Source organism: Culicoides brevitarsis, chromosome 3, assembly GCF_036172545.1.
Source record: "Culicoides brevitarsis isolate CSIRO-B50_1 chromosome 3, AGI_CSIRO_Cbre_v1, whole genome shotgun sequence".
Classification (NCBI taxonomy): Eukaryota; Metazoa; Arthropoda; class Insecta; order Diptera; family Ceratopogonidae; genus Culicoides; species Culicoides brevitarsis.
In genome coordinates this window covers 21,446,778-21,471,224 of record NC_087087.1, presented here as the reverse complement: position 1 = coordinate 21,471,224, position 24,447 = coordinate 21,446,778, and the positions used below count along the sequence as shown (strand labels likewise).

General features: G+C 29.8%; 4 protein-coding genes across 6 annotated transcripts; 2 read left to right on the top strand and 2 right to left on the bottom strand.

The window, feature by feature from the left end:
• Positions 1–171: 171 nt before the first annotated feature.
• LOC134834337 (RNA-binding protein Pasilla) lies at positions 172–4,134 on the bottom strand. The gene is made up of 6 exons (XM_063848966.1): positions 3,905–4,134; positions 3,405–3,554; positions 2,714–3,348; positions 2,203–2,650; positions 1,821–2,071; positions 172–1,752 (listed from the first exon to the last, which is right to left on the bottom strand). Exons 1-5 carry the CDS (start codon positions 4,023–4,025, stop codon positions 1,848–1,850), a joined length of 1,578 nt encoding a protein of 525 aa, XP_063705036.1. The 5' UTR covers positions 4,026–4,134; the 3' UTR covers positions 172–1,752; positions 1,821–1,847.
• Positions 4,135–4,332: 198 nt separating this feature from the next.
• On the top strand, positions 4,333–15,875 carry LOC134834847 (neurobeachin). Of its 3 annotated transcripts, XM_063849640.1 has the most exons (36): positions 4,333–4,593; positions 4,722–4,926; positions 5,118–5,222; positions 5,283–5,409; positions 5,475–5,575; positions 5,639–5,734; positions 5,791–5,912; positions 5,970–6,096; positions 6,161–6,280; positions 6,342–6,488; positions 6,548–6,604; positions 6,673–6,813; positions 6,868–7,004; positions 7,058–7,127; positions 7,198–7,341; positions 7,398–7,620; positions 8,144–8,286; positions 8,345–8,535; positions 8,864–9,054; positions 9,115–9,349; positions 9,414–9,495; positions 9,671–10,259; positions 10,321–10,637; positions 10,702–10,881; positions 10,948–11,063; positions 11,100–11,175; positions 11,235–11,385; positions 11,466–11,551; positions 11,724–13,731; positions 13,786–14,340; positions 14,432–14,677; positions 14,746–14,834; positions 14,899–14,995; positions 15,059–15,255; positions 15,319–15,470; positions 15,537–15,875. In XM_063849640.1, the coding sequence occupies exons 2-36, from the start codon at positions 4,741–4,743 to the stop codon at positions 15,625–15,627; spliced, it is 7,695 nt and encodes a 2,564-aa protein (XP_063705710.1). In that variant the 5' UTR covers positions 4,333–4,593; positions 4,722–4,740; the 3' UTR covers positions 15,628–15,875. The 3 variants fall into 3 exon arrangements, with proteins under 3 accessions (XP_063705710.1, XP_063705709.1, XP_063705711.1); XM_063849639.1 differs by having other exon boundaries at positions 10,948–11,175; XM_063849641.1 differs by lacking the exon at positions 4,722–4,926 and having other exon boundaries at positions 4,550–4,593; positions 10,948–11,175.
• Positions 15,876–16,027: 152 nt separating this feature from the next.
• On the bottom strand, positions 16,028–21,221 carry LOC134834849 (sodium/calcium exchanger Calx). The gene is made up of 9 exons (XM_063849642.1): positions 21,124–21,221; positions 18,234–20,329; positions 18,089–18,180; positions 17,882–18,030; positions 17,709–17,808; positions 17,507–17,632; positions 17,295–17,453; positions 17,061–17,232; positions 16,028–17,005 (listed from the first exon to the last, which is right to left on the bottom strand). The coding sequence occupies exons 2-9, from the start codon at positions 19,916–19,918 to the stop codon at positions 16,801–16,803; spliced, it is 2,688 nt and encodes an 895-aa protein (XP_063705712.1). The 5' UTR covers positions 19,919–20,329; positions 21,124–21,221; the 3' UTR covers positions 16,028–16,800.
• Positions 21,222–21,689: 468 nt separating this feature from the next.
• Positions 21,690–23,785, top strand: LOC134835334 (zinc finger protein 135). The gene is made up of 8 exons (XM_063850209.1): positions 21,690–21,782; positions 21,862–21,898; positions 21,963–22,044; positions 22,164–22,404; positions 22,459–22,565; positions 22,622–22,787; positions 22,933–23,472; positions 23,741–23,785. Exons 1-8 carry the CDS (start codon positions 21,690–21,692, stop codon positions 23,783–23,785), a joined length of 1,311 nt encoding a protein of 436 aa, XP_063706279.1.
• Positions 23,786–24,447: the final 662 nt, after the last annotated feature.

Genomic DNA, 24,447 nt, shown 5'->3' with positions numbered 1-24,447 from the left:
AGATCTTATTTAGATTTTTATAAACAAAAACTTTTTCGTCTTTTTTTGATGTGAATTATAATTATAATGCCAAATAATAAAAATTCATGATGAAATTAGGCATACATTTATAAACGTTATTTAAGGCGAAATATCTAATAAATAAGAAACAATTTATTCATAACTGTTATAAACATTTCGTTTACTTTTTTCAAGATAACATTAAAATTTTAACAACAATTTTATAACATATTCCTGCTTAAAATAACTATCTACATACTTACACAGCTATTTTTTTTAATAAGTTGTGTAATTATCTATGTTTATACTATATTGACTATCAATATAATATAATATAATATATACCTGACCACCTCTCTATTATGGTATATAGTTTTTTTTACATTTCTGTAATCTACTTTCAGTAAAATCTTTTAAATAGTAGTCTAAACTTTCATGGCCAATAGTGAGCTCTAATTGCATTTAAAGTAAATTTTAATGAGCATTGAAAATCTTAACATGCTTTTGGATGAAAAGATTCTTATTGTTATTTTATTATTTTTTATTCATTAATGTCGTTCTAATAATGTTCTTGTATTCAATGTAATGAATCACTTCAGAAAAAAATATAATGTATTATCTATGTATATATGTATGTATATCTAAAAGGAGAGATATTGACTTTAAAACACATCCTTAGATGTTTGATTGAAAATGTTATATATAATTTGTACCGTAATGACGTATAAAGAAAACAGTTTTATGATCGAAGTTCAAAAATGTCGATTTAAAATTATAATTTTGTTTCCAAAGCAAAGAACGTATTTTTGAGTTTAAATCAGTTTAGCAGATTTTATATTTAAAAAATTGTAAGACCGGTATAGAAAAAACAAAAAATATATAAATTTACTAAATGATCGAAAGAGAGCTAAAGGTTTAAAAACAATTAGAACCCATTTTTTAGTTTTATAATATAATAGAAATTTTGTGCAGAAGTTGGATATATGACTTTAAAATTATTTTCTTAGTGAGTGATATATTTTAGATTTTTAACTGCTTTAGTGCTGACTGTCTGTTGGAGTTTCTTTTTCTGACTTGATCTAAGTCACTTTTTTAAGTCAAAAATTTTATCAATATTTGGATAATTTTATTTATTTAGTACCTATTTAGTTATGAATTATCTATTCTCGCAATTATGTTGTGTTTAATCAGCTAATACATATTTTAGAGCTCAAATATTTTCAAATTAACGTCATGACGAGAAATCAGACAAAAAAAATAATTCAGCTTTTGTCTATAAATGATATAATGGCAACTTTTATCGGTTTGAAAGTGTCAGTGTCTTTCGATTGAATTTAATTTTCTATATACATTTTTATATGAGATAGTCAGTAAACATAATGGTATGAATTTTTACTATAGGGTTCTACTATTAATTTTTCAATTATTGGTTTGCTATATTCCATGTTATTTTAATTTATTTATATATTTTGTGGTAGGTAATTGCGCATATTAATCTTTAAAAATAAATCTTCAATATATTAATATATTTAGTTACTATATAATCTTCGTCATATTACTAACAATTTTAAATTGGATTTATTTATTTAATAAACTATACTATTTATTCATAACACTGGTAAACTATAAATTGTTAAGAGTGCTAAACGTTATTCTTTAACAGTTAATGAAAAATTGCTGGCATCACAAATATTCATACGGCTCTGAATAGTACATAATTTATTTTAGACTCGATTAACATTAATTAATATTCTGCAAAATAAAGTAAACATTTTTGAAAAACTAAAGAGGAAAATATTTAAACTGTGTATATAAGGTACCTTGATAAAGTCAACAAAACAAATAGCTTATTGGATGACATTGGTTGGAAGTTTAATCTGACAAGCACGTTTCATTTCCTCTTCAGATATCCGTTGTTCAATCAAATAATGAGCCATTGTTATTGCACTTGGTTGTCCAGTAATGGTAACGATTCTATTTCTAGTTCCTGGAGCAAATGTGCCTTTTTTAGATATTTGAATATTTGCTCCTGAAACATGTTGTATTTCTATCAAACTTCTTCCTCCAGGTCCTTCAAAAATAAGAAAATGTTATTTTTATTGAAAAAAAAAACATTTCAAGAACACACTGATGTAAAAGTTCTAGCTTTGATTAAAAATGTTTTACAAAATCAGCTTTTTTTATAATTAAAAATATTCTCACCTAATATTGCACCAACAATAACTTCTGGAATTTCTACATTTTTCTCCTTACTAGTTGTTTCTGGGGTCAACATGGATTTGTTGAAATTTGGTTGCACAGATTGGTTTCCAGAAATAGAAAAATTATTATTATTCAAAGCTAATGGGGCATTAGCTTGCATTGTTGAAGATCTAAACATTTCTAATCCTTCTAAAGAAGTTCCAGTTGATGGTGACACCGCACCTATGTATGAATCCAAGTTGATTTGTCCAATTGCACCTAAAACATTATTAGTTGTTGATGTATTGTTTGTTTGTTCCAAAGTAGGTAAATTGAAACAATTGACCGCTGGATTTGTAGTATTTAAACCAAACCCGATCCCTAATATGCCGTACTTAGCTAAAATGCTTAATGCAGTACACACTTCAGCAATTACAGAATCATTATATCCAGAATTACGCATCACGGTCTGAAAAAGTAATGATTATAAACAATTAGGTATTTAAAAGCTATATATTGCTGAAATAAATACCTTTATTTGATCTAAAAATTGGGTAGTTATTGCTGAGCTTGCTGTATTGGCTGGAGCTCCTAAATTTAAAGTCAAATGTAGGCCAGTACCATTAATCATTAAATTTGTATTTCCGGTATTGGTAGTAACAGAAGAGTTGAGGGATGCGGTACTTGAATTAAAGTTTGTCGTTTGATGAGAAGCATATGGAGAACCAGTTGGGTTGAAATTAGCAACAGGTCCATTTATGTCAGCATAAGACACATTTGTACAAGTTCCAGATAAGGGATCTTCGATTATTTTCGATAATATTAATTTGCAAGCTATCTTATTATGGTCTTTTTCTCCAACTATTGTGACACAACGTTCTTGAAGTGCAAGATCCTTTGGTTTTTGAGAAATTTGAATATATGATCCAGACTCTTCCTTTATTTGCTTAATAAATGCCCCAGCTTTCCCAATTATCATTCCAGCTGTTGAATTGGGTACAAGGATTTTTACTTGTTTTTCACGTTCATGCGTTTGTTTTGAGTCTAGTTCAGTGACAGACGGCTTTGTTAGATCTGGTTTTTCTCTAATTTTATCCATAATAAAATCCAAAACAGTCAAAATTGATTCAGGTGTTCCAGTTATAAGACAAATTCTTTCCGTGGTTCCTATAGAATAACATCTTAGTTGTATAAAGCCTAATCAAAATGAAAGTTTAGCAAACCTGGATAAAAATCGTGCGACTTAGACATTTTCACTCTCGCGCTAGTTTCTTTTTGTAAACTAGCAATTGTCTCGCCTCCTTTCCCTATTATGGCTCCCGCAGCAACAGAAGGTATAAGTGTTTTAAAATGGTACGTGGCGCTTGCTTCACCTATATTTAAAATTAAATTATTAATATTTACTATTTTCTTCTTAAATTTTCTAAAGGACCAAAAAAGAAATATTTAAAGTGACAACTACAAAAAATCAAAGTATGTATTATCCAATTATTTAACACAAGTTAATGGTATTTTTTCCTTATATATATATTTATGTGTATATAAATATAATATTTACGTATGATAAGTATTTCATATATGAAAATAATGATGTACATTTTTTTGTAATTTTTCAGTATTTACTAGTGACAAAATAATATTTTATATAGAAAGTGTTTTTAAAAACTTTAGTCTAATGAATTTTTTGAATGAATTATATGAACAAAAAGTTACGTAGAATTACCTGAACTAAAATGGGATCTTTTCGTTAAAGAGCTATCAACATCACCATCCAGAGGTCTTTTCCGTGAATCTCCTACATCTGGACTTGGACACTCGATTTCTGAACCGTTGTCTGCTGCCATTTCCGTTAAATAATTAATTTTGGTTGGTATTTAGCATGCACTAAAAAGTAAAGTTATGAATTTCTTCTAATTTTTTATTTCTTTTGACTATGTCTTACTAGACCTGAGAGTCACTTCTCAACTGAGAAATAATCACTATAATTCAAGTGATATGTCACATGTTGTTCTACGTTGAAAACATTTTGGATATAAATGTCATTATTTTTTCAAATAATTTTTATTTTTGTTGTGTTTTTTTTTTATTTTATAAATTGTTATAATGGCCATATCAAAATAAATATATTTTTGAGGGAATTTCTAACGGAAAATTATTTTTATAACTTAAAACTCAAAAGAATATGAAAAAGAGCATGATACAGTAATGTTTAAAATTTTAATGCTTGAGTGCTTCGTTTACTTGTATTGTATTCAATTCTTATGAACTGAATTTCAATCGATATATACCTGTGCATTACAAAAGTATATTTTTGTGTATATTATACTTTTTAAATAAAATGTATTTAGTATAAATGAAAAATAACGAAATCGTTTATTCAATTATTTATAAGAATAAAAAAAGAACTTTAAGGTATTATAGCGTTTTGTTAATCATACTGATAAGATAAGAATTAACATTTTCTTGTCAATCTGTGTGATAAGATTGCAGCACTTATATCCTTTTTTATTGAACTCAACAAAATAATTTTAAATTAACAGGTATTAATAGTTTTTAAAAATGGAAGCTAAAACTGATTACAAAGAAGCAGAAATGGTACACACATCAGATGTTTCTCTCAGTTCTGATTTGGAGTTGTTAAAAAGCAATGATTTTCCTGACATCAAGAAGTTTGATATAATTCTGAAATTAATTCAAAATGACTACTCTCCAGCTACTGACATTATCAGTCTTATTCTAAACTTGGTAAGGTTTTTATGATTTTGCTCACAATAATGATTTTAAAGTCTAACACTGAACAAGAAGCAATGCCGCTAAGTAGGTGGGGAGACCACGAATAATCCTCCTTGACACAAAAATTAAAAGTACCAATCTTGCTAAAAAAAAAGCTGAAGAATAAAAAAACACAATAATAATCCCTTTTTATGATTTTATAGCTAGTGGGAGGTGAGTTTGATATGGAATCTAATTTTGTTTTAAAATCATCTGAAAACATAAAAGTCATGATTGAACTACTCGATCACTGTTCGCAACGCTTTCAGGTAAACCAATATATTTTTCTACATTTTTTACAGTAATCATAAAATTCAATAATATTTAAGGCTGAATTTTGGAGCATGTTCAATGCCGTCCTTAAAAAAACAATAAGAAACTTAGAGAAGTGTACAGAAGCAAATATGATTATGTTAATTCTAGACAGACTTCATAACGTAAATAATATTGTTGCCGGTATATAAATACTATTCTCTTAATTTATATGTTAGAAAAAGAACGGTTTTTTATGTACATTTTAGAAATATTAGTGGAGCTGTTAACTGCTCTTGCTAATTACAGCATCAAAGTAAAAGAATTAAAATATTTATTTAAAAGCATGAAAGCGAAAGATGGTGTTTGGGTAAGCTTTGTTCACATTTGTTTCCCATAAGAATGTTAAGAAACGCGTTCCTCCTAATTTTAGCCGAAAAATTCTGGTAAATTATTACAAGTCTTAAGTCAACTACCAAATCGAAGTGGGCCGAACGTGTTTTTCAGCTACCCAGGGACTGAAGGATCGGTAATAATAACTCAAAAAAATTTTAAAGCATCATTTTAACGTATATTTGTTTTTAGGCTCTTCTTTTGCCTCCTCTTTCGAAATGGCCATATGAAAATGGTTTTACATTTTCAACATGGTTCAGATTAGATCCAATCAATTCAACTAATATAGAGAGAGAAAAACCGTATTTGTACAGGTAACATACTAATTTTTATTTCCTTTTCTTTTTTGCTAAGGCTTTGTTTGAAATTAGTTTTAAGACTTCAAAAGGAATAGGTTACACAGCTCATTTCGTAGGAAATTGTTTAGTTTTAACATCAATCAAAGTAAAAGGAAAGGGATTTCAACACTGTGTAAAATATGAGTTCCAACCAAGAAAGGTAATCGCTTTTGTTTTTTAATAATTTTTTTCTTTAACGGTTAATTTCGATTTATTCATTCTAGTGGTACATGATTGCCATTGTTTATATATATAATCGATGGACGAAAAGTGAAATAAAATGTTTAGTGAATGGTCAACTAGTCTCAAACACTGATATGGCTTGGTTTGTTTCATCAAACGAGGTGATGCTTACTAGTTGAACTTGAGTTCGCTTATTTCACGAATTTGTTTTTATTTTTTCAGCCATTTGACAAGTGCTATATTGGTTCGACATCAGAACTCGATACAAGTAAAACTTTTTGTGGACAAATGGCAGCCGTTTATTTGTTCAACGAAGCTCTAACGACTCAACAAATTTGTGCAATCCATAGGATGGGAGCGGGATACAAGGTTCATTCAAAAAACATTGATTCATTTTCTAACTGATTTAATTTTTTTCTCATTTTCAGTCACAATTTCGATTTGAAAATGAAGGTTCTTCAAACTTACCGGACACTCAAAAGAGGGTAAAAATATATTTATAAAAATGTAAAAAAACCATACCAGAATGTATGATTTTTCATATATAACTTAGGTTCTTTACGATGGAAAACTATCTTCATCAATAGTATTTATGTACAATCCTGTAGCAACTGATGGTCAATTGTGTTTACAGTCTGCTACTAAAGGAAATGTTTCATATTTTGTACATAGTCCACACGCATTGATGCTAAAGGTTTGTTTGAATATATGCTTCAATATTGCAACAATAATTTTGATGTGTTTTCAGGACGTAAAAGCTATCGAAACATACTCTATTTATTCAACACTTAATTCTGTAGGAGGCATTCAAGCTTTATTTCCTTTGTTTGCTCAATTAAATTTGCCACATGCAGATAATGATAATAGAGCCAACACTAAAATATGGTAAAGTTTCAAATAATTAGAAAATGACAATATTAAACAAAAAATTTTTTCAGTGTTGATCTTTTAAATTTTGTTTGTGACTTAGTTGAAGCATCACATACTGTCCAGCATCACATGATCCAAGTAAATGCAAATACCTAATTTTGAATTTGGATTAGAAAATTATGTATGAACATATATATTTTATTTTTAGAACAGAGGGTTTTTAGTAATATCTCATATCATTCAAAATTCAACAGCAGAAAATTTAAACCTTGAAGTTTTGAATGCTTTCTTAAAACTCACAAAGTTTTTGGTGACTTGCTCTTCGTCAAATAGTGATTTACTTTTGAAACAGGTATGTTGCCTAATAATTTTTTTCGTATTTATATTTAAATTATTAAAAAATTACAGATGCTAGATCATGTATTATTCAATCCGTCATTGTGGATATTTACTCCAGCATTGGTTCAAACACGTCTTTATTGTTACTTGGCAACTGAATTTTTAAATGACACTCAAATTTATAGTAGCATCAGACGAGTGAGCACCGTTCTTCAAACAATGCATACATTGAAATATTTTTATTGGATTGTAGATCCTTCAGATGGAAGTGGTGTCGTTCCTAAAGGAATTGGTAATTCATCCTTGTTTTTATTAGTGTATATAGAGGTGGAAAAAGTTCATTTTTTTCCGGGAACCAAACTCATTTCCTAAAATTATATTTACCCCAATATAAAGAAAAATTCCTAAATTAATTAAAGTTTTTAAGTAATTCTAAAAATTTTAATTTTTAAAATGTAAAATTTGCCCAATTTTCTCTTAAAAATTCAAAATTTCTTTATTAATATTTTTTTTTTTCATGAAACGATTAATTTACAATGTGGAATGAATTCTTGAATGCTCTAGCTTAACAAATACTTCAACTCTTGTTGGGATTTCTTTTAACAATAAATATACGACATAAATAAATGAAAAATTATCACAGTCTGCATTCAGGTCTTTCGAGGTGACTTCACGGGGAAGCGGCATAGGCCATTTATTCAAAATTTCTTTATAAATTTTTAAAAACTCCCGGGAACTAGGTTTCTTGGCTCCCGCACTTTTTCCAGGACCGAATTTATGTGTTGCTTTTATTTAAATTTTTATAAACATTTTAGGCGGTCATCGACCATGTCAAAAAGAAATAATAACAATCAGAGCATATATATTATTGTTCTTAAAACAATTAATATTGATCGGAAATGGACCAAAAGATGATGAATTGCAAAGTATTTTGAATTATTTAACAACTGTTAATGAGGTTTGTAGTTTTCTTTGAATTTTTATTTCGTATTTTCATTATAATTTTCAATTTACAGGACGAAAATTTGCACGATGTTTTGCAAATGTTAATATCCTTACTTTCTGAAAGTCCAAGTGTAATGGTTCCATCATTTGATGCCAAAAATGGAATACGTACTGTTTTTAAGTTACTCATGTCGGAAAGCCATATAATACGATTACAAGCACTCAAGTTACTAGGCTTCTTTTTATCAAGGAGCACACACAAGTTCGTAATCATACGTTAGAATAATTTAGAATATAGAAATATCTTATCAGTTATCATTTACATTTATCGTCTGTTTTTTTCATCAAAAATTAAATTGATGAACCCTAATCACTCCCATCATGATTATCTTTCTATAATATTTTTTTCATCGTAAATGTATTTTTAATGAATATTTTTGTTTTTTCATGACACATTTTATGGTATTCTATGATAAATCGTGCATGAAATTCATCGCATTTAAACCTGAACGCATTCAAAAAAATATTTAAAAAAAATCATGATGGAAGAAATCATGACCAATCTATATTTTGTATTGTCTTACATTTAGGCGGAAATATGATGTCATGTCACCGAATAATTTGTACACATTATTGTCAGAAAAGTTGTTAGTACACGAAGATACAATAACACTTTCAACTTATAATGTCCTGTATGAAATAATGACAGAACATTTATCATTACAAATTATGCACTCGAAACATGCAGAACCAGAAAATCATTTACGGTTAGAAAATCCTAGTGAGTACATATCCTTATTAGAAATAATTCAATTTTCACATTATACTCTTTCAAATTTAGTGATGCTGAAAGTTGCAGCTACTTTGATTCGACACTCAAAACCTACAAATCAGTTATTAGAAGTCAAAAAATTATTCTTAACGGATTTAATGATGCTTTGTAATAATAACCGTGATAATCGTAGAACAGTTTTGCAAATGTCTGTTTGGCAAGAATGGTTAATATCACTTGCTTATATTCATCCGAAAACCGTTGAAGAGCAAAATATATCTGACCTGATATATTCACTATTTCGGTAAGTTATTTATAACTAATATGATATACATATATTGAAAAAATAAAATTAATTTTTCTTTTAGAATGCTCTTACATCATGCTATTAAGTATGAATTTGGTGGCTGGAGAGTTTGGGTCGATACGTTAGCTATTGTGCATTCCAAGGTAAAGTAAATAGACGAACGAATATTTTGTTCTAATGTTTTGAATGAAGTGACTTACTTTCAAAATAATAATAGTTTAATGAATAGCTTGTTTTTTTTTTTATTAATTTTGCTTGCAATGCTTTTATATTTTCCACATTCTTATTCAATAAAAATAAAGCATTTATGGATTTTAGGTTTCTTATGAAGAGTTTAAGCTACAATTCACACACATGTTTGAGCAATATGAAAAGCACCGTGCAGATAACTTTACAGATCCAGAATTAAGGCAAGCATGTCCCATCAGCATGATAAGTGGTTGGGAGAATGTTGATAGTAAATCATCGTCCAATAGTAAAACAAATAGCACACAAAATGGATCTCTAGCAAATATATGTAGGAGTTTACACATGGAAAACGAAGATATGCAAAACAAATATAACAATAGCTTAATGACTATTATATCAGAATATGATGAGTCTGTTAAACCAAATACAGCAGATCATACTAATGATTACAGCAAAGAAACCATTAAAAGCGAAAATGTATTTGAATTAGCGAACGAAATATTGGAGGACATAATTAAAGAAGTAGAATGTATTTCAAGCTCTAATATCAAATTTTCGACAACAAACCTTATTGAAGAAAATCTAAGTAAAAGTATGGATGATAAAGAAAAACGCGAACTGAAAATGAACGAAATAAATGATGTAATTAATGACTTAGTTAACAAAACAATTATTTACATGTCCCGCTTATCAACATCAGAAGTTGATAATGTCAAAGGTAAAATAAAATATATATTTTTAGTATTTTGATTTTCTAAATAAGTTTATTTGAAATATAGAGAAAAAACGATTATCGAATACAAGTACGGGCAAACCAACATTTAGTCCAGGTCCTTCTACGCCGCCGTTCCGTATACCAGAGTTCAAATGGTCTACCATTCATCAAAGACTTTTGTCTGATTTATTATACTCTTTAGAAGCTGACATTCAAACATGGAGAAACCATTCATCAAAAAGTATTTTAGAATTTGTAAATTCATCAGACAATGCAGTATTTGTAGTAAACACAGTTCATATGATATCACAATTGGCAGACAATCTAATAATTGCTTGTGGAGGACTTTTACCCTTGCTAGCCAGTGCTACATCTCCAAGTGTATGTGCACATATTATTATTTATACAAAAACCATAAGCTTGATTTTCCTTTTTAATTTTATAGAACGAACTGGATGTACTTGAGCCTGCTCAAGGAATGCCCTTAGATGTGGCTTCGATATATATACAACGTTTAGTAAACCTTGCTGACGTTTTGGTATTTGCCAGTTCATTAAATTTTAGTGAATTAGAAGCAGAAAAGAATATGTCACACGGAGGGATTCTTCGGCAATGTCTTCGATTGGTAGTTTATACAATTCAAACTCAAATTTTAATTAAATTAAATTAATCTAATTCAATTCGATTTTAGGTTTGTACAAGCGCTGTCCGAAATTGCTTGGATAATAAAATGCGAGCCAAACCAAATTATTTTGATGTTTCATCTCAAACAAAACAAGGTACAACTGCAAATATCCAAAAGCATTTGTCATCGGAAGATCTTATTAGATCTAGAATAATTAGTTCAGTGAAAGATCCAGAGAAATTGCTTCAAGAAATGGATGTGAACCGATTGAGAGCAGTTATTTACCGAGATGTAGTAAGTTAGAAAAAACTTTAAAATTGACATTGGAAATATGTAGTTATGATTTTTAACAGGAAGAAGCGAAACAAGCTCAATTCTTAGCTTTGGCAATCGTATATTTTGTGTCTGTTTTAATGGTGTCCAAATATAGAGATATATTAGAACCACCATTAGAACAGCACATACCTGATCAAACGTTAGAAAAATATATTGATGACGAAAAAGGTACGTTAAAAGATAGTAGGAATACAATACAATATTTCAATATAAATGTAATACGAAATCATTTAACATTTATATTTCAGAAGAAAAGGACGACTACGAAGATAATAATGGTACTTGTCATGAAGTACAAAATGACATAGATTCAAGTGGACCACCATCATTAAAGGTATGTAAATATATTATTTAATATAAGGCCGTTACGAGTGAAATCCAATAGTTTTTGCAAAAAAACATCGATAAAACAATATTGATTATTACCGCATTTCGAAATTTACTTTGTCTGTCCATGTACCTAAATAAAATTAAACTTTATTGTCTAACTTTTTTTTATCTTTCAGAATTCAGAATCGGACACGGGCTCTTTCAATTTCCATCTTAATGATAGTGAGTCTTTAACTGAAATTGGCACAAATACAAACAAGACAAATGAGGAAAACTGGATTGATGTTAATTTAAATGATGTAGAAGGGAATCCTGATAAAGTTTTGCCAAGAGAATCCATCAATGCTGATTTTATTAAAAAACGAAGATCCCTAACAGAAGAAAAGATACCTGGGCACTGTATGCATTCCAGGCCATTAAATGCTGATCATTTAAATGTTAATCCACGAGAAATAAATTTAACGCAAAAGTTGGAAATATCCCTAGGAACTGTGTGTCCACTTTTGAGGGAAATTATGGTCGACTTTGCCCCTTTTTTGTCTAAAACTCTACTAGGATCTCACGGGCAAGAGCTTTTAATAGAATGTAAAGGACTGAGTACCTTTAAAAACAGTACATCGGTCGTAGAGTTGGTAATGTTATTATGTTCTCAAGAATGGCAAAACAGTCTTCAAAAACACGCAGGTTTGGCATTTATAGAGTTGATAAATGAAGGAAGATTGCTATCCCATGCAATGAAAGACCACATTGTAAGAGTAGCTAATGAAGCTGATTTCATATTAAATAGGATGAGGGCAGACGATGTGCTTAAGCATGCGGACTTCGAATCTCAAAGTACACAAACCCTCTTAGAAAGACGCGAAGAAGAGCGAATGTGTGACCATTTAATTACAGCAGCAAGAAGACGGGACACTGTCATTGCAAATAGATTACTAGAGAAAACTAAGTCAATTTTACAAAGCAAACATGGAGCGTGGTCTGAGCCCAAGAACCCGAACCTATTTTGGAGATTAGATACTTGGGAGGACGATTCAAGAAGAAGAAAACGTTTCATTCAGAATCCAAAGGGGAGCTCCCACAGAGAAGCTTCAATAAATACTAACAGACAAACGGTACATACTCCAAAAGTAGAAGAAGCGTTGACGCAGGTTACATGTAGCAAAAATCACATAAATGATTTATCGGATGAGACAGAACTCATTCTTGATGATCGAGAAATTGATTTGGACCTCTCAGGTCCAGTAAATATGAGTCTAAAGGCTTTACTAATTGCTCCATGTATTACTATGCCTGGAAATATATCTATAACAAACACAGAATTGTACTTTGAAGCTGATGAAGACAGTGCTGAATTTCAAAGTCTTGATAAGCATACTATGAGTTACTGTGAAAATCTACATGGAAAATGGTATTTCTCTGAAATGCGTGCCATTTTTAGTAGAAAATACATGTTTAAGAACACAGCTTTGGAAATATTTCTAGCTAGTCGAACTTCAGTAATGTTTTCATTCACTGATTATCAAACAGTAAAAAAGGTTGTCAAAGCATTACCACGAGTTGGAGTAGGTATAAAATATGGAATCGCACAAACAAGAAGAGCTAGTCTAATGACACCCAAACAATTGATGAGAAACTCTAACATGACTGGAAAATGGCAGAGAAGAGAGATATCCAACTTTGAGTACATTATGTTTTTGAATACAATAGCAGGGCGAACCTACAATGATTTGAATCAATATCCAGTTTTTCCATGGGTATTAACCAACTATGAAAGTAAAGAAATTGATTTAAATGTTCCGTCAAACTATCGAGATTTATCGAAACCCATTGGTGCACTTAATCAAAGTAGAAAAGATTATTTCCAAGAAAGATATGAGAATTGGGATGTTCCTGGAATTCCACCATTTCATTACGGAACTCATTATTCTACTGCAGCTTTTGTTTTGAATTGGTTAATAAGAATAGAGCCATTCACAACTATGTTTTTGTCTTTGAATGATGGTGTATTTGACCATCCTGATCGAATGTTTTCATCTGTTAGCTTATCATGGAAAAACTGTCAAAGAGATACTTCAGATGTTAAAGAACTAACACCAGAATGGTACTTTTTACCGGAAATGTTTTATAACGATTCAAATTACAATTTTGGCATCAGAGAGGATAATCATACGGTTCACGACGTTGGTATGTAAAGTAAATCATATTTCAATCTCAAATATTTATTATTTTTTAAAATAGAGCTTCCTCCTTGGGCAAACAATTCGGCGGAACAATTTGTCCGCATAAATCGTATGGCTTTGGAATCAGAATATGTATCTTGTCAATTACATCATTGGATTGATCTTATTTTCGGATATAAACAAAGAGGACCGGAAGCCGTCCGAGCAACTAATGTATTTTATTACTTGACTTACGAAGGATGTGTAGATCTAGACTCTATTAATAATGTGGTTACCAGAAATGCGGTTGAGAGTCAAATAAAACACTTTGGACAAACACCCAGTATGCTAATGGTTGAGCCACATCCTCCTAGAAGTGCTGGCATTCTATTAGCTCCTATGATGTATAATCCCGTTCCGGATGATATTTGCATGTCATTAAAGTTTCAACAACATTCATCGATCCTTCATATTTCTGCAAATACGTATCCACAACTTACTACCCCTATGGTTGTTACAATTAGTGCAAATTATCAATTTGCATTGAATAAATGGAACTCGAATAGACCAAACTCACCATTTAATGAAGCCAATAACTTTGCTTTTAATCCGTTAATAATGGATCCTTATTTCGGTAAGTTTAGAATAAATGCTTAGGCCGCTCTACATATTTCTCAATGTCGGGTCAATAATTTAAAATGATTGTTTATATTTGTTTGTTGCAGTACATCCCATGAATTATACAGCATTGAGTTCAAAACGCCATATGGGAGATAATTTTAGTCAAAAAATCAAAATGCGATCAAATTGTTTTATAACAACAGTTGATAGTCGATTCTTAATTGCTTGTGGCTTCTGGGACTCGAGTTTTCGAGTTTATTGCACTGATAATGCAAAAATTACCCAAATCATTTTCGGACATTTTGATGTTGTAACTTGTTTATCACGATCAGAATGCAATATAACTTCAGGTAATATTGACAATAGGTACTTGCCACAGTTTCGACATTTAATATGTTTGTTTTTATGACGAACACAGATTGTTATATCGCATCGGGATCGGCCGATTGTACAGTATTGCTTTGGCATTGGAATGCTAGAACTCAGTCTATTGTTGGTGACAGTGATGTAAAAAAATTTAGAGTTTGTCGTTTTTGCTTAAATAACCTAAAGTTATTTTTATTTCCTTTAGATACCTACACCTCGTGCTACTCTTACTGGACATGATAACTCGATTATTTCAGTGGTCATCAGCGCAGAACTTGGTATTGTGTTGTCTGCATCAGAAGGTACATATATTTTTTTGTCTTATTATTTACTGATCACTATTTTAAAAAATTACTGAATTTTAGATGGACCGATATTGGTGCACACAACTTTTGGAGATTTGTTAAGATCATTAGACGTACCAGACGTGCTTGCATCTCCTGAAAATATTGCATTGTCTAGAGAAGGAACTATTATAGCTAGTTATAAAATGGGACATATAGCAGCTTTTACTATAAATGGCAAATTACTTAGACATGAGCTTCATGATGACTACATCCACGTAAGAAAATAATAATAATCACAAATTTAATGCAACAATAATTTATTGATGAATATTCTTCAGTGTTTCTTGATGTCTAGAGATGGTGAATATCTTATTACAGGAGGAGAGAATGGGATCGTTGAAATATGGAGAACATTTAATTTGTCTCATCTTTATGCATTTGTAGCGGCAAACAGTTCAATAAAATCTCTAGGAATGAGTCATGATCAAAAGTAAAGCAAAAATTATATACACCTTTTTTTAAGAATTATGAGTAAAAAGTAACATTTTATTTATAGGTATATTCTGGCAGGATTGTCTAATGGATCCATTGTTGTATATCATATTGACTTTAACAGGTGGCATCATGAATACCGCCAGCATTTTTAATAGAGTAGCATCGGAACAGATTTAAACGCTTCTTCTTACAAACTAAAAATATTCAATTTTAAATAATTCTTTGATAAACATTCCAATATATTTAACAAAATCTAAAACAATTGTTTTATTGCAATGCTGCAATTAATTCAATGAGATATGTAAAGAATTTATATGACTAATAAACAATAATTGTGTTGAACTGCTCTATTTGGATAATAATGAGAATAAATGCATTTTAAAATAAATAAGCGCAACCTTTATTATATCTCTTATAATATTTAATATATACATATAAGTACAACAATTTCAAATGGACAAATTTTTTACTTTAAAATTTGCAACGTAATAAACTATGGAGTTTCCCAGTCATATTGAACAAAGGGGGCTCAAATTACCCATACTTTAAATTTTCATTTATAATATATTTAAAAAATTTGTATTTATTTAATTAAAATGAACGGTCTTATGTTTTTTTTTTAAATTATAAGTTATTTAATTAGAAGCGAATGTTTGATCAACACTACTATATAAAATCAGTTTTTCTATAAAATTATAAATCGATACAATGAATTTTGATGTTTGATGATGTCTTATATGAGTAATACCTAGATTGAAATTGTTTTTATATAATAAAAACCAAAGATTTTGTTGTTGGACTTATACTGAGCTTACTTTTAAAATATTGCTTGATTAATGGACATTCGAATTAAAATAAATAATTTAAAAAGGATTACATTTACCTATTTTTTTTTTGTTTTTCGTTATTAACGTTTACATAAGACAAAATTTTTAAATTCAACATACATTTTATTTTGGAGTACGATATGTACGATTATTTTCGAGATTTGTTTTTTTTTTTAAACAATTTGGAAAAATCGGTAGAATTAATATTATGTATCTTTACGAAGGCAAATGGGCATAATTTAGGAACTAGAAACTTGAACATTCCGTTTTTATACAAGTCAATCTGAAAATACGATCGTGACTACAGACGAAAAGACCATGCTTATGAGAGAACTCTTAAGAATATTAATTGAAAAAATAATAAATTTTTGCACAGTATTGAATATTTTTTACGGTACAGAGCAATAACATAATAAATTGTACCATTCTTAATATAGTATTTAATTATAGCCTTATTTAATCAAGAATTACTTATTTTTGTCTTTGATTGCCATTAACTTAAAATCCTTTAATGATTCCGTATGCTTCTAAACTGCTCATCACTAAATAAAATAGCCAAAGACCAACTAAAATGGTTGCAGTCACATACTTCAGCATCGGTGGTCCACCTAATTCTCCACCTACTGCTTTATTTCTACGAATAAGGAGGACGGCAATAGCTATTGCAGCTTCAGTACAGAATAACGTGACAGAAAATGCCAAACTACAAAAGAACGTAGGTATTTTATTGAGTATTGGAAAAGGACAGATGCACTTACGTTCCTGGATCGACTTCAAATTTGTTTCCGTGAGCGGCGTGATAGCATGCGGCAATTGTCCAAGCGACACCAATACCTAAAAATACATTAACCGCATTGCTTCCAGTTACATTACCCACACTTGCATCTGCATATTTATCCTGAATAGCTGCAACTTTACTCGCAAACGTATCTTATGAAAAGTAAAATAATAATTAAGTCCAAAAATGTAAATAAAATTTAAGTCTGGATTACCTGGTATACTTGTTCCTAATGCTACAAAAACAATGGCGGTTACTGCATCACGAATCCCTAACGTACAACCAAAGTGTGATGCAACGTCTCCAATAACAGCAGTTACGACACCAATTGAAAATATCGATACAACAAAACATACATAGCCACCACAAATATCTATAATATAAAATTGGGATTTTTTTAGAAGCACACAAAAAAAATTTCCTTACCAGTAGGAGGTATGAATGCAAATACAATTTTCCAAAAAAGTGTCAAGAAATGCATGATGTAGTCCATAACACCTGGTGTCGGTTCATCTTCTTCATTGCCTTCGTTTTCTTCATCATCATCACCACCTAAATTAATTTTGAATAATTTGAAAAACAATTTTTCTTTTACACTTTTATAGAAAAAAAAAGAAATAATAATTACCAGCACTAACTGTAATTGCTTCAAGGAATTGTTCTTTCCAAGATGATGTGCCTATTAAAATAGAGGCATTTGCTCTTTGAACAAGCTTATCAACAGTACTCTAAGAGGATACAAAAACAAAATAATAGGTTTTAGTTCAAAAAAATCTTAATAAAAATGTATAAAGAATATACTTTGAATTCCTTGCTTTCCTTAACTCGCAACTGAGTTCGCACAGTATCTCCAAGCTTAGGCCGCCCGAGCAAGGCCATTTTTTCTTCTTCAGATAATTCTTCTGCTTTCTTAGACTCTGCATCTACTATAAGTTGTTCAAGCTCTGGGTCTTTGAGTAACAAAGTAATTATCGTTTAATAGTTCTTTTTTTAAATAAAAATACCAACCTCCTGAGACCTGTGGTTCACCCAAGTTGACGTAGAAGAGAACATCCTTTTCATAACTTCCTTCTTCTAGAATAACAACGTCGATAGATTTCCTAGGATTTTTGTTATTAAAAAAAATATGATCAGTTTGAAAGTATTAACTTACTCAATTTCATTGTTTTCAAAAACTAGTTCTCCTTCCGTTTTTTCATAATCTTTACCGGCTTTAGCAGTTCCATCCTCAGTCCAAAACGGAATTTTGACCTTTCCTCTCGCTCCTGAGTACCGCTGAACTTTTAGCTCAAATGTTCCCACTGACTCTACTAATTCGTAGTCTTTAGAGTTAAATGCGAAAATTCCACCATGATCGTCGTCTAAGATCATAACAGTAGCTACTTTTGGAGTTGATAAAATTGCTGGTTCAGTTGGATTACTTAGTCTAACATAGAAATATTCATCTTGCTCAAATACATCGTCATCGATAACCTCAACTTTGAATCTTTGTTCATCAACACCTGGTAAGAACACCAATGTTCCTTTTTTGCCAACATAATCACTTCCAGCTTCCGCAGAACCATCTTCAGTTTCATAATCAACAGATATTTTCATTGACAAGTCACCGCTACGCACTACACGAATTTCGAAATCACCACAGCTTTCCATAACTGTATAGTGACCTGGTTCAAAGTACAACTTGCACGGTGCCTCTTCTTCTAATGGTGCTTCTAAGTCATTTTGTTTCAGTTCTGCTCTTACTTCGCTTAAGTCGCTTTGAGCGCGCTCTGAGATTTTTTTCATTATGTTTCCACTACCCATCATCTTTCTTGTAGCTTGAATACGGTAAAAAGCGCGTGATTTAGGACCTTTATTCATTAACTGTTCTTGAGCCATGATTTCAAGTTGTTGTAAGTCATGTTGAGGATATTTTTTACGCAAATCCTTTAATGCTGAAATATACTCACGCCTAGATTCTTCAAAGTCCCGTATTTCTTCACTCACTCCATTTTCTTGTAGCTTTTTAAGTGTATCATCTTCCCCAAGTTCAATATTCGTATCTCCCTCTGCTTGCACTATAACACCTCGTTTATTCATTCTGTATTGTTTGCCTATATATTTGTAAATCAAAAGTCTCCTGTCTGCAATATAGGCTGTAATAACAGTAGCCGGGAAAAATAAGAAAGTGAGAAAACCTTCCCATACATCAACGACACCAGGCGTGATTTGCGCCAATATGAGGTAAAGCCATATGTAGGCAAATATTGACCAAGTCGCAGTTACAAAAAATACGCGCAAGTGTTTTATTTTTCGCACTTCTCCATTTGGAATTACAAGTACACAAATTGCAATAATGACAAATAAGTTGTACGCTGCCGATCCAACAATTGTACCAGGTCCTAGATCGCCAGCTTTGAAATTCTTAGCCATTATTTCAATAACAGACAAAAGAATCTCAGGTGCACTCGACCCTAATGCCATCAAAGTCAAATTTGCAACAGTTTCGTTCCAAACTCTTACCACCACAATTTGGACTTCTCCGCCAGGTTTTTTTACTTTCACTTCTTTTTCTTTTGAAGTTATAACCTCGATTGCCGCCATGAATCTATCTGACACAATGGAAACACCGATGAAAAGATAGATTAAACAAAAAAAGTAAACTAATCCTCTGGCAATTCGATCTCCTGTTGTAAGGTTATCCTCGGGCTTCCAAACAGACAAAAGAAGTCCGTCTTGACATTTTGTAGGTGCATCGTGATGAGACGTTGTGTTAGACGCTAAAACAGCTATTGAACTAAATTCCGTTAGTCCTAGAATTATCGTTACAATGGTCGCAGAAGACAGCAACGGGAACATAGTTATTTATTTATTTTTTTTTTATTTGAATGAGAAAATGTATTATATATTTTTTTTGTGTATGTACTATTTATGTATGTTGAAATTATACTGCATCCAATATAGTATAGTACCAGTCAATAAAATGTGATAAACGTTTTAAACACATTTATAATAAGCTCATTCAGTATCAATAAACTGGGATACATAATATTCAATAGATATGATGTAACGAATTATACGATGATAAGATTTTATAGAGTAAATGCTGCTTTAAAAATCTACAAAACGTCATGTATAAATTTCAACATTTCACTTCTAATTATAGCATTGTTTAGATAAACAGTAACGCGTGCAGGTTGAACAAAAATAGCCGAGACACTAACTCGTTGTTGAGGAAGACGAAAGTCTCATAGCATCAAATAGGTGTTTCTGAAATTAAATGTTAGATTATTGTCAGAATGCCAAATTACATTTTATTTATATACTTGTGCTTCGATATACTAACAAGTATGCGATGTTTCTTTACAAATTCGGTTGCCTTTTAGTTTTTTTAAAGGCATTTTTGTACAGTATAAATCTTAGCCAATGAAGGATTTTGCACATAATTATGATTAAGCTGGGCAGAAAATAAATCTAACGTTAAAGTGTCCTATCTTTAGATTAATCAATCAAAAATCCACTATTATACATATTTAATTGCAGATTAATATAACTGTCATGATATCTTGAAATTAATTACAAATTTTATAATTAATCAATTTATTATTTGGTTTGAAATGGGTAAGATATTCGTATAAGGTTGAAAAATAAATTTTCGTAAAGCTTACTCGTAAAATATTGTATTTCACTTTACATTTCATTTCATTTAAAATTTTCATAAATATTTTGGTTTAAGATAGTTATTTCTTGTATTTTATAAATTTAATGTTAGTCTATTTTTAGCATAATTCAAAAAAGAAATTAAATTCATATGCTAATAAAGATTTCAAGTGCTATATTCAATCGAAAGAGACATTCAGTTTCTTTTAATAATATTTCTTAAGTTGTAAAATAATACCTAATATAATATTAACATTTATGTACTATTGGTAAATTCAATTTTGGCATGTAATTTATATCTATGTAATTTTTTTGCATTGCGATTTTCATTATGAAAATTTTATTAACACTAATTAGCTACTGATTTTTTAGTATTTTTACTGATAAATTTAATTTAAATATACCTTACTTTTTATTCTAATAATTCTGTGATCGCTTAATTATATTATATATTTACTTTCAGTTATCAAAGTTCATATCATTAATAATTTTATAAAAAAATCTATCAATTAATATGTTTATCTTTACTGATTTGACTGATATATGTACTCATGATATACATTAACTACTGAATTTTGAAAAAGTATTGTCCTCACATAGAGTAAATTACTATTTTATAAAACAGAATAGGTATTCCTATGTTTTATTCAAAATCATTTAAGTTTTTTTAAATAATATGTTAATATGAATTATTAAGTAAAATATTACTAATTATCTCACGAAAAAAGAAAAGTGTAAATTAAAACAATATTAATGTAACTTTTGCATTGTAAAAAGACATTTCAATTTTTCGTATTTTATTTGAAGACTTACCCTTGGTTTCAAAAAAATGTGTATGCGCACTTTAGACCTTTCAATTAACAATGTGTATAAATAGGCGCATGCGCTATGTGCAACAAAAGAACAGAGTTTATTTTGAATCCATTTTAATTAAACTGACAAAAGATAAAAAGTAATAATAATTAAAAAAATGGATATATCTTCAATTTTGAATAACTCAGTAGAGAAAAAAGTAAAAGTGAAAAGAAACAATCAAACAAAACATGGACCACAGCAATGCCAAGTAGGATTTACTAATGTTTTTTTTTTCAATAAACTCCATATTATATTTAGAAAAATATATTTCATTAAAATATTTTCAGATTTGTGGAAAAGTATTCGGAAATGCTTCTGCTTTAGGTAAATATAAATTATTTAAAAATTTAAATATTTACTCATTACATTTTACTTTTAATTTTATCAGCAAAACATAAATTAACTCATAGCAATGAAAGAAAATATATCTGTACAACTTGTACAAAGGCTTTTAAACGACAAGATCATTTGTAAGTACTCAATTAAAAATACAACATATTATCATAAAATACAACATATTATCTAAAAATTTATTTTTAGAGAAAAATTAAAAAATTTTTTATGTATTTCCATTTTTTTTTTTTTGTAGAAATGGTCATCTTTTAACACATAGAAATAAGAAACCGTTCGAATGTGATCAACCAGGATGTGGAAAATCATACTGCGATGCACGATCTCTTAGAAGACATATTGAAAACCACCACAAATGTGGAATAAACGTAGGAACAAGTAAAACAATCATATCGTCAACTAATAATGGAAATACAAATCAGCTTGATACGTTACAAACAAAAAGTTGTGAAATGAGGCCCAGAACATGGAACATTCAAGTTAGTTTATACGTTCACGTGTTTTATTTATTTTAAAATATTTTTTGTTTAAAGATGAAGCTCCAAAATACTCTTAGTTATGAATCAGGGCCGTCAGATATCTTACAAATAAGTGACAATACAAGTCAAAAATTGTTGGTGGAATGTCATCTTTGTCATAGGTTGTTATTACTATTACTGTTATTAACAAAATATTTAATTTATTCTATAATTGTAGGAATTTTAAAAATATTCCAGCTTTAAATGGCCATATGCGACTACATGGAGGTTATTTGAAAAAAGACTTAGAAAAAGTGAAGAAAGTTCCTCACCTCATTACAGCCAGTGTTGGTGTTAGAGCATTGATTGGAGAAAAAATTTATAACAAACGAAACATTGATCAGGTGAACCGATGGAGTACCAACAGTGGCGTTTTTCATTTAAAATTATCAAGTTCTAAATAAAAAAAAAATTAATAAATCCGCCACTGTGTGGTTATATTGTTGAAAAAAAAATTTATTCTATTATAAATATCATTTTACATTTCAGATTCTGGTAACACCTACTTTGCCAGCAAGTATAAAACACCAACCAACAATTCTAGCGGAGCGAGAAATTCCAAATGATCTTCCAAAAGAGGATAGCCAACCTAGCATTTTGTTAGACTCAAAAATTAATAGGCAACAAGTGCTCATTCCAATCCAATTGCATAGACGAAAATCTTTTCCAGAAAAGGCTGAGCAAGAGTTAGTAAAGTCTCAATATGACCATTCACATCTTGATACCAACAAAAATTTAAGGCAAATTGTCTATTCTCTCGATACGATAAATACCTCAACGAATCTTGAGGACCTCAAAAAGATTTTTAACATGCAAGTTATTCAGAAAGATATATCGAATATAGATATAAAAGATTGTCCAAAATATGCAATTGATGATTTAATATCTTTGAAAAACTTTGGAAATGATTTAACAATTAAAACAACTAATTCAAACTCAACAAGATACGTTCTAAATACAAGTAATAAATTAGATCAGTCATATTTAATGTGCGGATCTGATGAGAATGTCTCAAAGCGGTACAGCATGGTAAAATCTGATGATCCACTACTTTCAGCTACATCCAAGGAACATATTGACAAAAAAGTATCATTAATCAATCTAAGATCATCAAATATAGAGAAAAATAACGTGTTTACTAAAAAACATGAACATTTTAAGCAACTTGCTCATTATCGACCGTATTCTATAATGAGGAAAAAAATTGAAACTAACCAACAAATAAAACCGAAAATCAATATTGGTAGCTTATATCAAGCTGATATACCAACAATTATTGAAAATTATATGGATTCAGATAATGGTGTATCAGAAACATGTTTATGGAATCCAGACTGTGTAACGAATGAATTAGTTCTTGAAAACTATTGTAGTTTATTGAAGACTCAAATATTGAATCATATAGTTAAAAGTGAAGAAATCGGACTTAGAATATTGCACGATGTAAAAGGAGAGGTTCACTTAGCTATTTCAAAGAGTTTGCATGAAAAGAATAGTCTGAAATGTGAAGATCGTTGGACAAAACATGAATTTGAATATTTTTTTTACTTTTTAAAGAACAAAGGTAAACGGTTTGACATCATGTCGAAAGGCATAGGAACCAAAACTTCATTAGAATGTGTACAAATGTATTATTTAGTTAAAAAGGCAATGTTTCAAAAATAAATATCTCTACAGTATTCCTTACCTTATTTAACATTTGTCTAGATGTGTACCTAATGATGTTTTAATATGTAAGTTTTAAAGAATGAAAAAATCACAATTTTATATTATGTAGGTACTACCTAAAATGAGACTTTTTGAGTGAAAATAAAAAAATACATACAACTTGTCAATATGAAAGTCCTGTTTTTTTATATTTGAAATCCATTTGCATTAGATTTTGAAAAAAGAAATACATACGTGAAAGTAAGTATGTTTGAATACAAATAAAAAAAACAAGATTGATAATAGTTTATTGATCATTCAAAGATGTATTTATATCCAGTTTAAAAAAACACAAAA

Coding starts and splice junctions, on each gene's coding strand:
- LOC134834337 (XM_063848966.1), bottom strand. CDS start 4,025: ATGGCAGCAGACAACGGTTCAGAAATCGAGTGTCCAAGTCCAGATGTA. Junction 3,349..3,404: donor GTCGCACGATTTTTATCCAG/GTTTGCTAAACT, acceptor GTTATTCTATAG/GAACCACGGAAAGAATTTGT. Junction 2,651..2,713: donor AATTTTTAGATCAAATAAAG/GTATTTATTTCA, acceptor TTACTTTTTCAG/ACCGTGATGCGTAATTCTGG.
- LOC134835334 (XM_063850209.1), top strand. CDS start 21,690: ATGGATATATCTTCAATTTTGAATAACTCAGTAGAGAAAAAAGTAAAA. Junction 21,783..21,861: donor ATGGACCACAGCAATGCCAA/GTAGGATTTACT, acceptor AAATATTTTCAG/ATTTGTGGAAAAGTATTCGG. Junction 22,045..22,163: donor TTTAAACGACAAGATCATTT/GTAAGTACTCAA, acceptor TTTTTTTTGTAG/AAATGGTCATCTTTTAACAC.
- LOC134834849 (XM_063849642.1), bottom strand. CDS start 19,918: ATGTTCCCGTTGCTGTCTTCTGCGACCATTGTAACGATAATTCTAGGA. Junction 18,031..18,088: donor TGAACCACAGGTCTCAGGAG/GTTGGTATTTTT, acceptor TGTTACTCAAAG/ACCCAGAGCTTGAACAACTT. Junction 17,809..17,881: donor AGGAAAGCAAGGAATTCAAA/GTATATTCTTTA, acceptor GTATCCTCTTAG/AGTACTGTTGATAAGCTTGT.
- LOC134834847 (XM_063849639.1), top strand. CDS start 4,741: ATGGAAGCTAAAACTGATTACAAAGAAGCAGAAATGGTACACACATCA. Junction 4,927..5,117: donor TCAGTCTTATTCTAAACTTG/GTAAGGTTTTTA, acceptor ATGATTTTATAG/CTAGTGGGAGGTGAGTTTGA. Junction 8,287..8,344: donor ATTTAACAACTGTTAATGAG/GTTTGTAGTTTT, acceptor TTCAATTTACAG/GACGAAAATTTGCACGATGT.